This window comes from Aspergillus costaricaensis (assembly GCF_003184835.1).
Source record: "Aspergillus costaricaensis CBS 115574 unplaced genomic scaffold BO79scaffold_15, whole genome shotgun sequence".
NCBI lineage: Eukaryota > Fungi > Ascomycota > Eurotiomycetes > Eurotiales > Aspergillaceae > Aspergillus > Aspergillus costaricensis.
This window is the reverse complement of record NW_020291815.1, coordinates 380,058-392,667: the sequence shown is the minus strand read 5'-3', so window position 1 is coordinate 392,667 and position 12,610 is coordinate 380,058. Positions and strand designations below refer to the sequence as shown.

The following is a 12,610-nucleotide window of genomic DNA, read 5'->3' as shown; positions in this document are numbered from 1 at the left end:
ACTGATCTTTCCTTCTTATACATGTTGTTATGGCATATTAATGCGACATATTGCTGTCTTAAGTATGGGCATAGTAAAAGAGTAAGCTGTGATGAACATCCCAGTGGCCACCGAGTCGAGAATGCCGGCAACCCCGGCAGGTTCAGCAACCCCACACGTTACGAGATGATCAAAGTATATTTCTTCCCCAGTTGTGGGGACCACCTTAACCCCGGAAATGCTTTCGGGGGCCGGAGTTGCGCTGTTCGGATGGACCTCTCGGTTTGTGGTCCGCCGACCCGATGGTCCCGACATGAGGCTTTGTATAAGTGCCAGCGTTTGCATCCAACCAGACTAGCATCAGCATGCAGACTTAATCGACGTTATTATAGGATGCATTAGTATATGCCGAATATTTAGCATTGTCATTCAACACTAACTAGATAGCACACTAAGAACACACCAACATGGGTACGTACTCCCATAGTGGATCTATGGAGCGCATACTAAGTAACTACGAGGTATAGGACTAACACCCGTCCACTTCTTCTCTCATGGCTCGACCATGATGCTCGGTGAAGAGTCCACTTCAGCCGACTACTGGAAGAAATGCGGCGACGAAGCCCTAGCACAAGGCATCAAAGGCGTGGTCATCATGGTACATTATCGCCCCTTCTTCCCTATCTCCATCTAGTATCACCACTAAACTCAACACCAGGGCGCCCACTGGGCCTGCCACGGCGACGGCATCGAAATCTCCACGAACCCTAATCCAGGCAAAAGCCCCGTCGCCTACGTCCACCCTTCCAAATACGTCGACTACAAACTCAACCCGGACCTACCCACCTCCCACCGATGCATCTCCCTCCTCAACCAAGCCGGCTTCAAAGCCTCCGGCAACGACACCTTCGAATGGATCCACGATGTCTACCTCATCCTCATCCGCATGTTCCCTGCCGCCTGTCCACCCACCACCCTCATCTCCTCCAACGCCCGCTACGACCCCCACTACCACATGAAAGTCGGCTCCACGCTGCGCCATCTCCGTCGCGAGAACTACCTCATCATTGGCACTGGTGGTGCTGTTCACAATCTCTACCGGAATCGGTGGGCGCCGATGCTGCGCTTCCGTGATACCTTTGCGATGGAGACGCCGCCGGAGGACTGGGCGTTGGAGTTTCGTCAGGCGGTCGAGGATGTTATGGTTAAGTGTTCTGGTGGGCCGAAGATGAGGCGTGCGATGACGAGGTTGATGAAACATCCTGAGTATAGGGATGCGCATGCTACGGATGATCATTTTATGGCAGCGCTTTTTGTGGCGGGCGCTGTTGGGGAGTGGGAGGATGAGGGGAGTAAGGTTGTGCTGGGGGCGGAGACTTGGGAATTGACGAATATGTGTAATTCGCAGTTTACGATTGGGGAGTGGAATAAGCTGGGTTAGTTGGGGAGCTGGGTGTTAGGTTGATATGTTGTAATTGTTAAGCTGATTTACTATTAACAGCATGTAGTATGAGTGGCCTGCTTGGTACTTCTCCCTTTCGTTGGCATCAATGCATTTCTCATGAAAATATCAGTACTAGTTAGGCGGTACTTACTGGTACCAATACGATCTACCTTTGCACAAAGTCAATATATCCCCCGAATCTGACAAATGGGTTCGCCGTTGTCATCTTTCTAGAAGCGAGGCTTGGAAAATGCAAGTCATTTCAAACCTTGATATGACCGGCAGCAGGACAATAGAGCAGGGATCCGATTGTTTCACAATTGAGCCCCAGACTGGAGGATACAATCAGAGGGAAATTCCGAGCACAGCATATGCTCTTGTAGTAACCTGGATGTTGTAACATGCTGTCTCCATAGTATAGTTCCTATCAGGTGGAGGGGAGTCAATGTGCCAACTCAATTACTTATCCTCCTTGCTTCTCACCACGTGTGATCGCCCACCTCACATCTGTCAAACTGGCAGGGATATTTCCTCTATTTCAATTTGAACCAGTTGTGCAGATGAAGAAGAGGGAGAAGGAATTAAATTCACTTGAGGTCCTAATTAACTTTAATGACCTTTAAGAAAAAAGAGGAGACGGGATCCTGACTCAGCAGTGGAACATCGAAGAGTTTCCGCCATCTGCCATCCCGCGATAATCCTAATCGGAAAGTTACTTCGACTTCATCCCGCCCCAGTCGGAGAGCCTCTGTCCCTCTGATAGATGTCTCGCCTGGCTCATCTCCATCCCCCCTTGTCTCTTCCCCAGTCCATGCTGCGACCCTATCGCCCCTGGGCGTCGCATCATGGCGGCTGTCAACCGGAACATGTTTGAAGCCAGCGTCACCACCGATCGCCCCCAGGGCGCTCCGCTAATGATCCTACCACTCAACTTAATCGCGGTCATCGTCTCTTACGTTCGTCTAGCTACTGCTCTCATGGATGGAGCTTGTGCAACCCACTAACCACCTCGTGCTCTCTTGCAGGTAGATGATCCCGGCGATCTCGCCCGTCTCTGTCGAGCATGCCGCGTTCTCAACTACATGGCTCTCCCCCAGCTCTACAAACACATCACCCTGACCTCCTATGACAAAATCCGATATCGCGACGATGAACCCGAGGGTATGGGTAGCGCCAGCCCTTTTTCCATGGGTCTCAACGCCATCATCACCCGTCCCTATGCTACGCTCGTTCGGTCGCTTACGCTTCGAGGCAACTGGCGGGAGCTCGAGCTCGAGGAACATGCGCGCGTGGGTCGCGTGCCGGACTCGTCGATGATGCTGAACATTGCGGTGCGTGCGGCGGTCGATCGGATGACGGAACTGGAAAGCTTTAGCTGGGAACTCAATACCAAAATGCTGGAAACTGTCTATCTTGGGCTGGCGCAGCTGCCTAAGCTGACGGCCTTGACTATTCGCTTTCCTTCGAGTCGACATCCCCGCCCAACCATCGTGATTCCACCCATGCCACATCTTCGGTATCTAAAGGTTACCGACATTGATCCGCTTTGCTATCCGGATGACATCTCCACTCTGGTGTTCAAGTGTCGCAAGCTACGCGAGCTCAACATGCATTGGTCTCCCCGCATGCGCAATGCGCAGGAGCCTAGTGTCATGGTTCACGATTACTTCCGCAAATGCATCGCCGCGAAACAACCCCTTTCAATCAAGAAGATTGGCCTACAGAACCTGTACGCTTTGCACACGGAGGATTTCGGTCTCGCAGTGAATAGTACCACTATAGAAGACGTGACCATCCTCCAGCACGGTGGCGCGGATCTTTCGATGAACACTTTCGTGGATAGCACCTGGCCCACAATGCCGGCTCATCCCATTCGTATTAAATCGATTCGGCAGGATGCCGTGAGCAAGAGACATGCGCAATTCCTAAACCAATTTACCGGTCTGGAACGGTTATACTTCGTCAACGCCACTCATAATCCCAACGATGATATCAACTCCCCTCGACCTCTGACTTCTGCTGCCGCACTCTCTCCCCCTTCGTCTGACACCTCTCAACCCGCTACTAATGGTACTTCCACCAGTTGCTCTGCCGCTGCAACTAACTCCCCCGGTTTGCAAACAAGCGTCCGGGACGTATACCTAAACAACATCACTCTGAATCATGCAGCCACCTTACGACATTTACTACTCCCCGCTCGCTGGCCCCTATCTGCACCCACGGTCGCGCGCCTTGTCCACGCCAGTCCGCAATTGGAGCAGCTTGGCTTCGCCACAGAATTCTCCGGCCTGGAAGCATTGGGGCTTCTTCTTCCATTCCTCCGAAATCTAAAGGCGTTGCGTCTCCTCATTCCCACCTGCACCTCATCGTCCGAGACGGCTCGTACTGGGCCGGTCCCTAAGACCTTCAAATACTTCTCTCCGTCTGCCAATGCGCTCACCGCCGCCCGGACGCTCTCCGACATTGTGGAAGCCGACGACGACACCTTGATCGCAATGCTTAGCGAATCTCTTGCAGACCAGCAAATCTTCCACCGGCTGAAGGTCATTGGACTGGGCCGCAAGGGCTTCCAACTAGGAGACTACTACACCGTGCCAGCCGAGCAGGCCGAAAACCACGGACACGTCCAGCTACAGACACCCACGGGCTCACGCGCCACCAGCGCAGAAGCCAACGTAGGCTACGACAAGAGCCCACCAGCCGAGAGACCCTCCCCAACAGCCAACGGCCATAACGCAATGGTGCCCTCGCAGCGAAACGGACATGTCCCACCTTCAGTACTAGGCAAACGGACACGAGAAGAAGACACCCCCACCACAGAACCAGGAGAAGCCAACCAGCCGGCAGACGAGCAAGCACCCGACCCAGGCATGAACCCGTGCCTTCCGCAAGTCGTTCATCGCGACGGTCGCTACTGGCGACGGCGTGTCCGACGCGTTGGCTGGGAAGTGCTGCAGCATTGGGAGATCTGGGGACTGGACAAACAGGAGTTATGAATTTGGCGTAACGGTGTCGATAAATACAATACCCCCTGGGAATCATCGCGATTCTTCCTTTTTCATGAACAATATTCGGATTTAATTGGGCGACTTGCGACATTTGTCGGAGTTTCCTACTGGGATTTATATATAGCATGCATGCATGCCCTTCTAACCGTGAGGTTAGGATGAGCAATAACTTGAGCTGATGCTCGGTTAGTAGATATTATAACATACCATAGCAATATGAGCAACGATAACCTCCTCTCTTAAATTTTGTTCAACTTATACTCCAGCAGTAAGTGGAAATCACTAAATAATATAGAGGGGGATTTAGTTGTCATTACCCTGTATTCACTGCATGCATTGGTTAATTCGTAATTCTGAACATATTTTTGGGTAACAACATTGATTGAAGTATATATATATCATATATAGACTCGTATAATGGATAGCATGTTGCCACCTTCAAATGATGATGTACTAAATATATAAGTATCTATACAACAGCAAATTCTACTACGCACTATTTACTATTATTCTACTTTCCTCTCCATTACTGAAATGATGAAGTGGAAGAGGGTATATACTGATGCAATTATTAGGAAGTAGTAGTAGATAGTAATGGGAGAGGGAAGTTATTTATTTGTGATTATTATGCGGGTGGCAAATTGATAAAGTGCATTGCTGATTCTACTGATAGCTTAGTAGATCATTCTCGATATATTGCTTGAGGTATAGGGTTATATAGTTACTATTTATGTTTGCTAGAGTTGGATGACTATTTATACCTGATACTCGTCATTCTGCTAATGCTAATGGTTTTGTCCTTTCAGATCGGTGGGGATTTTCACTAATAAGGGGATTTGTTCATCTTGCGCTTACAGCGAGCCATGTGCTGGAAGTATATATTCATCACGTAGATACATTCACATTTCATATGTATCAAGCTTCATCAAATATGTACGGTTCATCATCAAGATCAATATCAACATCATCACCATCATCTGCTATATGTCCACATGTATCCGATCGACGAGAGATCGATCAGCAGATCGAATACCCCACTTTTTTTTAGTGTTGATCTAAGCCTGAGCAGCGAAGCCGAGCTTAGGACCCTCAGAGTTGAAGACCACGTACTGGCTCTTCAGGAACACATCACCCAGGATGGACAGTCCCAGACCGCTGTTGCTCTGGATACCGCCGTAGCAGGTGGAGCTGCCGGTCGAAACGGGAGCGTAGTTGATGTACTTGCCAGGAACGACGGCCTTGTAGTCGCCGATCACGACAGTGAAGTCAGGAAGGTCGGTAGAGCAAGAGAAAACGTAGCCACCAGCTTCATAGCTCTCCTGGGCGCCGGAAACCTGCTCGTAGTAGGCGGAGACGATCTCATCGTCGAGGAGGATGAGGGTGGTACCGGTGTCTATACACTAATCAGTAAAGAGAAAGCAAGAAAATCTAGAAAGGGCTCTTACCAGCAATGGCACTGAAGCCGCTGGAGCTGGAGCTGCCGTCGCCGATGCTGTAGCCGTCGGTGCTGAAGCCCCAGTAGCCCTGGGAGCTATCGGCATCCGTGTAGGTGATGGAACCGGTGTACTTGGAGTCATCGATGTAGCCAAAGTCGTAGACACCAGGGGCGTCGTGCTTCAGCTGCACGGCGAAGAGAGGAGAGTCCAACTGAGACTTGACGGTGTCGAAGAAGGTTGTCTGCGCCTTGGGCTGGACTGTATGTCGGTTAGCAGGTAGGTCAACCCCAGCTGATGTAGGCTTTACTCACCTGTGTTGATGGAGCTGAAGGCCAGTCCCAGAAGACCATCATTGGCCGTGTCCTGAACGAACTCGGAGCTGATCTTGCTGGCGGCTTCAACGGCCTGCTTGTTGGTGGTGACACCGCCAACAGTGACAGTATCCCGGTAGACGTCTCCGCTGGCCGAGCTGCCGTCACCGTAGGAGATGTCCCAAGAGTAGCCGCTCAACTTGGTCGCGCTGGAGCTAGGCGTGTACAGATCGTGACCGGTCTGCTCCGAGGAAGGGAGTTCGTCCGAGAAGACCCAACTGGTTCAGGTTAGTGACAGTTCGTGAGGACACATTAGCAGGGAAGCTCACAGATCTGCAGATCCGGTGTCAAAGTCCAGATGAAGGGTGGACTTTCCGACAGTGACAGGAGTCAAGTATTCCTCGTCATTGTTCTGGGGCGTGGTCACGGCACTACCCTTGCTGGCAGCCTCCTTCACGCTCTGGGGCACCGTACCGCCAAACTTGGCCAGGGAACGGGCATACAAACCTGGCAAGTTGACGGTGCGGGTCTTGTTGGCAGGCCGGGCAATCTGGTTGATGGTGAAGCCCTTGCGAGTGGGAGCCGGTGCCGCAGAGACGGCGGTGGACAGACCCAGAACGAGGGCAGCGGTTTTGCTGAAGACGACCATTTTGACCACGAGAATGTCAAGCAAGAGAGTTCGGAGAAGAGATAGAACCAGACAAAGAAGCCTTAGACTCTTGGTTGATGAACAAGTAGAGACATTTTGCTGGTCGAGCAGTCTCTTCTTATACTTGCAAACTCTCCCCATTGACCTCGATCAACTCATCCATCATCCAAGTCGACCATGCTCTTCAGAGCAAAATGTCTCAGTCCCCGCCATGGCAGTCGCGATGATGGAAGGAGATAATGTCCCTTCCAGGAATAAGCCGACGAAGATCCCCGCATGTCCGTCCAAATCCGTGTCGTCCGTCGCCCGTGAGGATATTCGCAATTGCCAAGACAGAGCCAACCGGAGGCCGACTCGGTGCAAAGTAAGACATGCAGCCCTGGACCCTGCCTTAGTGGAGACAGGCACGATGTTACCGCGGAGTAGATAGCAGATTAACTGGCAGGGTCTGACGGATAGAGACAAGAGCTCATTCGACCGTGGGGGCCGATCACGATAGCACTGGTGCAACAGGTCTGCAGGGCTAGGCTAAATTGCTGAAGGATAGATATCTTAGGCGCGGATGGGCATAGATTGCGCTCCACCGCCGATCGCTCAGGGTCCGTCGGGACTCCGGAGACGCCATGCGTTAGCCAACATCCAGTCACACGATTCAACTTATCTGCTGGCACAATGTGACAGTCAGACTTTGGCTATCGCGTCTTATCAGTGGTCTAATTTAGCTCGTCGCTGCTGCTGCCCCTGACGGCTCGGGGTTGGCCGACCCATTTGAGCTCGACGGGATCTTTGCATTGGGCCAATAATTTGCAGATGGAGGGTTGGGCGTCCAAGGACATTGTTGGTTGGTGGGCCACGATGGAGAAGCCGTGTCTTCATCCTGCGTTCCTCCTCACGATGGAGACAGAAAGGGAAAGAGAATGTAACCAGAAATGGCGCACTCCGGCGGTATCCGCGGGGATATACATGTCTAACAATCAAAATCACAAGCCAAGAGCCGGAGTGTACAGAAAGGAACTAGCAAGAATCTAAGAAAAGGAAAAAAAAAAATACTACGCGTGAATTCGTACATTCATGAGACCATCGGTGATCACGATTGCAAAAACTGGGACGGAAGGTTCCCTCCGCCAGCCGACTCAATCCCCTCATGACCGTCATACTGTTCGTTCAGAAGCACCTCCAGCATGTCGAATTCGCCCACCATGGGGCCCGTGCCTCCCAGACCCTGGTCCACCACAGCCGTCGAACTGTTAAAAAACTGGTCGAGTGGCAGCGCAAACCAGTCGGGCAATCCGCCGGACGTGCTCGGATTGTCGTGCATCGCCTGAGACGGAACATTAGACCCATCCAGCTCGCCCGCCGGCGGAGTTGCGCTGGGGTCATAGTAGTTGTAGTACACCGATGGTGGAGGGGGCATGAACGAGACATTGATGTTGGACGAATTGATCGGCTGGGCAGGGATGCCGGCCAGCGGATCATGGACAGAGGCCATGCTGGTCCCCGTCTGGCTATTGCTATCGACATATCCCAGATTTTGTGTCGCACTCTGCGCTGGCGTCCAGGCATGCGCCGACCCCTCCCGACGGTTCTGTGGCCCTTCACGCGGCCGCGGCGACTGATGCCGTGAGACTGGCGCTGATGGGCGTTCTTGTTCACCATCGCCACTGCGGTCCAAGGGCGCGAAACGCAGGAAACGCGTGCGAATGCTGGTGGTGAGCAACTCCAGCAATCGCGCAATCGCGTGATTTAGGTGGACATCGTCAACTACACAGGTCTTCAAGGCTTCGATGGTGCGATCCTGGAGGTCCAGCGACACACGCACATCATCTTCTTTGGCACCAAGCGTGAAAGTCTGGAAAAGCGTCAGCGGATCCACAAGGTTATCGAGGAATCGAAGAGGTTCACCTTTAAGATGAAAATCATTCCGGAAAGGATACGAAAGCACGTCCGGACAGGGGCATGCTTGAGGTGATCGCGCGGGACGAGGATTTCGAGTACGGTCTGCAGGATCTTGCGGGAGGCATCGACCACTTCCTGGATGTACTGCTCGTTGACACGATATAACTCCATGAGCACATGGAACCAACCGGTGCCCGAGGATGGACCAGAATTCGGGCGCGCATTCTGGGCCTGAGCCGCCTCATTCGACATTGTCGTCCAGCGATCCACCACCGCCTGCAAAGCCAAAGAGTTGACATAGAGTCCTGAGAAAGTCAGCAAGTCGGACGCCGTAAACACATGGATCAGCTACATACGGGTATATTCATATTCAATCATCAAGATACACCGCATTGAGGGGGCCACTGCGTACATCTATTAGCAACCGGCTAGCGTCCAACCCACGAGGTAAAGAGCACTTACAATCTATCGTGTCAATGTTATGTCGCCACTCGCGCAAGAATGGCTGGAAGCGGTCGATCTGGTCTCGGTAACGACCGCTGCGAATGAGCTCTGACGTCTGCTCGCTCGACGCAAATAAGAGTTGATTGCTCTGGTACATGATCTTGGAAATTCCAATCCAGCAATCGTGCATCCGGTCAACAATGGTATCTGCCCCATTGGCAGCGCTGGCTGACGTAGGCTGAATGTCGTTGGTCCACTGAGGCAACGGCAGCATGGACGGGATACCCAAGCGACCACTGCTCTGGGTGATGTACACCAAAATCAGACGCCGGAGTCGACGTTTCCGCGTCTGCTCGGATGGGGATTCGCCCACAGCTTTGGCATCGCTCTTCTGGTCGAACACTCCCAGTTCAAACGCCAACGCTTGTGCGGTACTCAGCAACATCCACGACATCCGGTCCGACCGCCATGCGGGCTCCAGCCACTTCTGGAAGGCCAGCCTCCCTTCAGCAGCACTGTTCGGAACCCGGTTGGCCGTATTGTCAACCTCTGTTTCGAGTTCCTTTTCGTACCGACTTTGCGTTTGCGCGTCCAGATCCAGCAAGGCATTTTCGTCGTCACCGGGCGGAAAGTGAAGGTTCCGCGGATGCCAATCCGTCAGAATCAGCAGCGCCTCGATGGTGCCCAGTGATCTCAGGTTGCCCTTGTGGCTTATCTTTGACGAAGTCGGCGCGAGATCGAACGAACGGGGCCCACTAATCCCCACGCCGTTTCCACCGAACTTTTCCTGGCCCCAGAACAAACGCTCAATCATGCCGCGGAGGTACGACCAGAGCCGGTCATGGATGTAGAAAGCACGCGTGTAAGCCCCATCGCCCTTGGGCTTCATATGCCGCGACGCTGTCGTAAGAATAGTTACTGCGAGCACTGGCTCGTCTGTAAGCAACGTCCGATGAGTGGACGGATGCGAAAAGTCCGGAATGACAATGGGACTAAGCGGGGCGAGATGCTCGTAATAATATGCTACATAGGCCATCGACTCTTCCACAGACAACCACCCTGCACGGACAAACCGTAGTCGTGACCAAGCCTTAACCGCATCCACGAACCCAGGGTCCTGTGCCGTTTCTGCAGCATCCGCTGGTCCACGACCATCGGGAAGTCGCGCATCAGCGGACCCTGATGCGCCCGCAGCATAGTACGTACCGCCAGGCACTGTTCCGGAGCGGGGTGGTCGAGAGAACGACCCGCCTCCACTCCGGGGCGTACCAGCCTGCGTGAGCGGAGACATGGGCGAATTGAATGATGAAACCGACTGGCGCGCAGCATACCGGTTCTCCAGGCTCTGGCGGTTGAGATCTTCCGTCCGACCAGCCGCTTCTGATAACAGGTGCAGTGCATCATGACTGTTACTGATGGCCGGCGACAACAACTCAACGGCCGTCCGGTTCATCATGGGCTGGCCACCCTCGAGGCTGAAGCTCGCCGCATGACTCCGCTCCGCAGCCGAGTACATGGGCAGCCGCGTGCTTCTTGGTTCGGAGAACGGCGCATTTCCGGACGGCGACGGATTAGAAGGAAAGCGCTGACTGGGCGTCGAAGACGACGGGAGCTGCTGCGTATTGTTCGTGGCCGGAGACTCCTCGGTCCATTTTGGTCGGGAGAGACTAGCACCGTTATCGAAGGAAGAGGTGCGCTCGGGCGCATAGGATGAGCCTCCATCACTGACGGATCCGCTATTCGAGATGACCTCGCCCACCATCATCCGCTTATCGCGTCGCAGGACGGCCTCGGTGGGCTCCTCCACTTCGGAGGGCTTGCGCTTCCGCCGAGTAGCGGAGAACTCGCAGCGCTTGCTTTCGCGGCGACATCGTACGCAGGGCGGGGGACGGGGATTATCGACACCTGCGGGGGGGACGAATAAGCATCAAGGGAAAAGTAACCGGGGAGAGGAGAAGGGAGGGGGGGGAAGGTTAATTAATCAGGGACCTTGAAGCGGGGGGGGGAAGAAATGAGGGCAACTTACTGCCAAGGTCACACTTGACTTTGCGCTTCCGGCAAGGGTCGCAGGCCTGGTAACCACGCCGATGCTGGGGCTGTTGGGCCTGGAGCTGCTGCTGCTGGAGCTGGGGGGAGGGCGATTTCGGAGCTCCGGGGTCGTGGGAATAGAGGGACTGAGAGGCTGAAGCAGCGGCGTCGTGGTGGTGCTGGCCGTTACTCGCAGGCGCCGCCATGGTTTGATGGAGAGTGGATATTCAGGCCAGAGGGGATTGCCGATGCAAAGCGACAAAAAGCGGTGGGGGGAAACGGCTTTTTTGTGGGCGAAGATCCAGTCGCTGAGTTCCAGATTCTAAACGGCGCTGGTCCTGGTTTCGTCCCGGCCCGGAAGTTCTCCGCGGATAACCAGGCAGCAAAGTAGCAAGCAACTTTTAGGGGGGGGGGTGGGAAGATGATGGTGGTGGTGGTGAGGAGGAGGAGGTAAAAGACGGGGAAAGGAAGTAGTGAATCCGTGGCAGGTGGTGGTTGATGATGATGGAGGGTGGGAATAATTGATAATAAAAAATAAAATAAAATAAAAAACAACTACCACCATCACCACCACAACAATAACACCAGGGAATTGTTCACTCTTTCACTTTCTGCTTCATTTCTGTGTGTCAGTCAGGTGTACTGCCAATGCAAAATGCGGGGTAGGGAATTTCCCAAACCAAATTCATTCCTTCCTTTCTTCATTCATTCATTCAGGGCTGCTGAGTTGGATTTCTCGCAGGAATTTCTCTCTCTCTCTCTCTCTTTTCCTGGGGGGAAACATTCCCCCCCCCCCATGCCCTTGCATCCACTCCCAGTTCCTGTTATCAAAGCGAATGGCAATAGACTCTGGGTCTAAGATGAATCGAGTAGATTTGCCTGGTCTTTCCCGGTCGCTCCGGTCGCTTTCTCCGCCATTCCCCCTTCCAGGCATCTTCCATTCTTCCATTCTTCCTCGGTTCTCCTCAGAGAAGATAGTATTGCTATCGATATCCTAAGTAACTTTCTCTCCAGATAGGTCTGAATAGTGAAGATACGAAGATAAAATACCCTACCCTTATAAACATCGCTGCAATTAAATTGTCATTCGAGTCTTGTGTAGTAGGTTTAGATATCATCACTATGTACACGGACAGCCTGAGCGCGCCTCCGACGGTCAAATAAATTAAAGCCGATAAGCGGGTGAGTGGAAGGACAGCCCAATCCACTCGACCGCTGGATAAAAGAAAAAGAAAGAAAGGAAGTAAAGTAAGAAGAATAAGAAGGGAAAAAGAAGGATGAAAATCAAAAAGAAAACATGTACACGCTCAACTCCCAACATGGCCTACAAATGCAAGACCCAAACCACGTTCAATCGCAACAAGCATGATCATGTCATGTGTAGGGTGATCCCAAAGCTAAATCATACACACATA

The 12,610-nt window shown here is 52.9% G+C and overlaps 4 protein-coding genes across 4 annotated transcripts; 2 read left to right on the top strand and 2 right to left on the bottom strand.

Moving 5' to 3' along the window:
- Nucleotides 1-446: 446 nt before the first annotated feature.
- BO79DRAFT_265353 (DODA-type extradiol aromatic ring-opening family dioxygenase) lies at nucleotides 447-1,420 on the top strand (the record flags this gene model as incomplete). The annotated part of the gene is made up of 3 exons (XM_025686874.1): nucleotides 447-450; nucleotides 507-637; nucleotides 698-1,420. The coding sequence occupies 3 exons, from the start codon at nucleotides 447-449 to the stop codon at nucleotides 1,418-1,420; spliced, it is 858 nt and encodes a 285-aa protein (XP_025539716.1).
- Nucleotides 1,421-2,185: 765 nt separating this feature from the next.
- Nucleotides 2,186-4,666, top strand: BO79DRAFT_172876 (uncharacterized protein). The gene is made up of 2 exons (XM_025679652.1): nucleotides 2,186-2,379; nucleotides 2,449-4,666. The coding sequence occupies exons 1-2, from the start codon at nucleotides 2,269-2,271 to the stop codon at nucleotides 4,417-4,419; spliced, it is 2,082 nt and encodes a 693-aa protein (XP_025539715.1). The 5' UTR covers nucleotides 2,186-2,268; the 3' UTR covers nucleotides 4,420-4,666.
- An 820-nt stretch (nucleotides 4,667-5,486) lies between these two features.
- On the bottom strand, nucleotides 5,487-6,827 carry BO79DRAFT_147275 (pepsin-like aspartic protease; the record flags this gene model as incomplete). Its single annotated transcript, XM_025678503.1, has 4 exons — nucleotides 5,487-5,824; nucleotides 5,877-6,125; nucleotides 6,179-6,456; nucleotides 6,508-6,827. The coding sequence occupies 4 exons, from the start codon at nucleotides 6,825-6,827 to the stop codon at nucleotides 5,487-5,489; spliced, it is 1,185 nt and encodes a 394-aa protein (XP_025539714.1).
- A 1,087-nt stretch (nucleotides 6,828-7,914) lies between these two features.
- Nucleotides 7,915-11,401, bottom strand: BO79DRAFT_228344 (Zn(II)2Cys6 transcription factor domain-containing protein; the record flags this gene model as incomplete). The annotated part of the gene is made up of 5 exons (XM_025683957.1): nucleotides 7,915-8,676; nucleotides 8,730-9,028; nucleotides 9,080-9,127; nucleotides 9,186-11,072; nucleotides 11,194-11,401. The coding sequence occupies 5 exons, from the start codon at nucleotides 11,399-11,401 to the stop codon at nucleotides 7,915-7,917; spliced, it is 3,204 nt and encodes a 1,067-aa protein (XP_025539713.1).
- Nucleotides 11,402-12,610: the final 1,209 nt, after the last annotated feature.

Excerpts from the sequence above, each read along its gene's own strand:
- BO79DRAFT_172876 (XM_025679652.1), top strand. The coding sequence starts at position 2,269 with ATGGCGGCTGTCAACCGGAACATGTTTGAAGCCAGCGTCACCACCGAT. Across the intron at positions 2,380-2,448 it reads TCGCGGTCATCGTCTCTTAC|GTAGATGATCCCGGCGATCT; the intron begins GTTCGTCTAGCT and ends GCTCTCTTGCAG.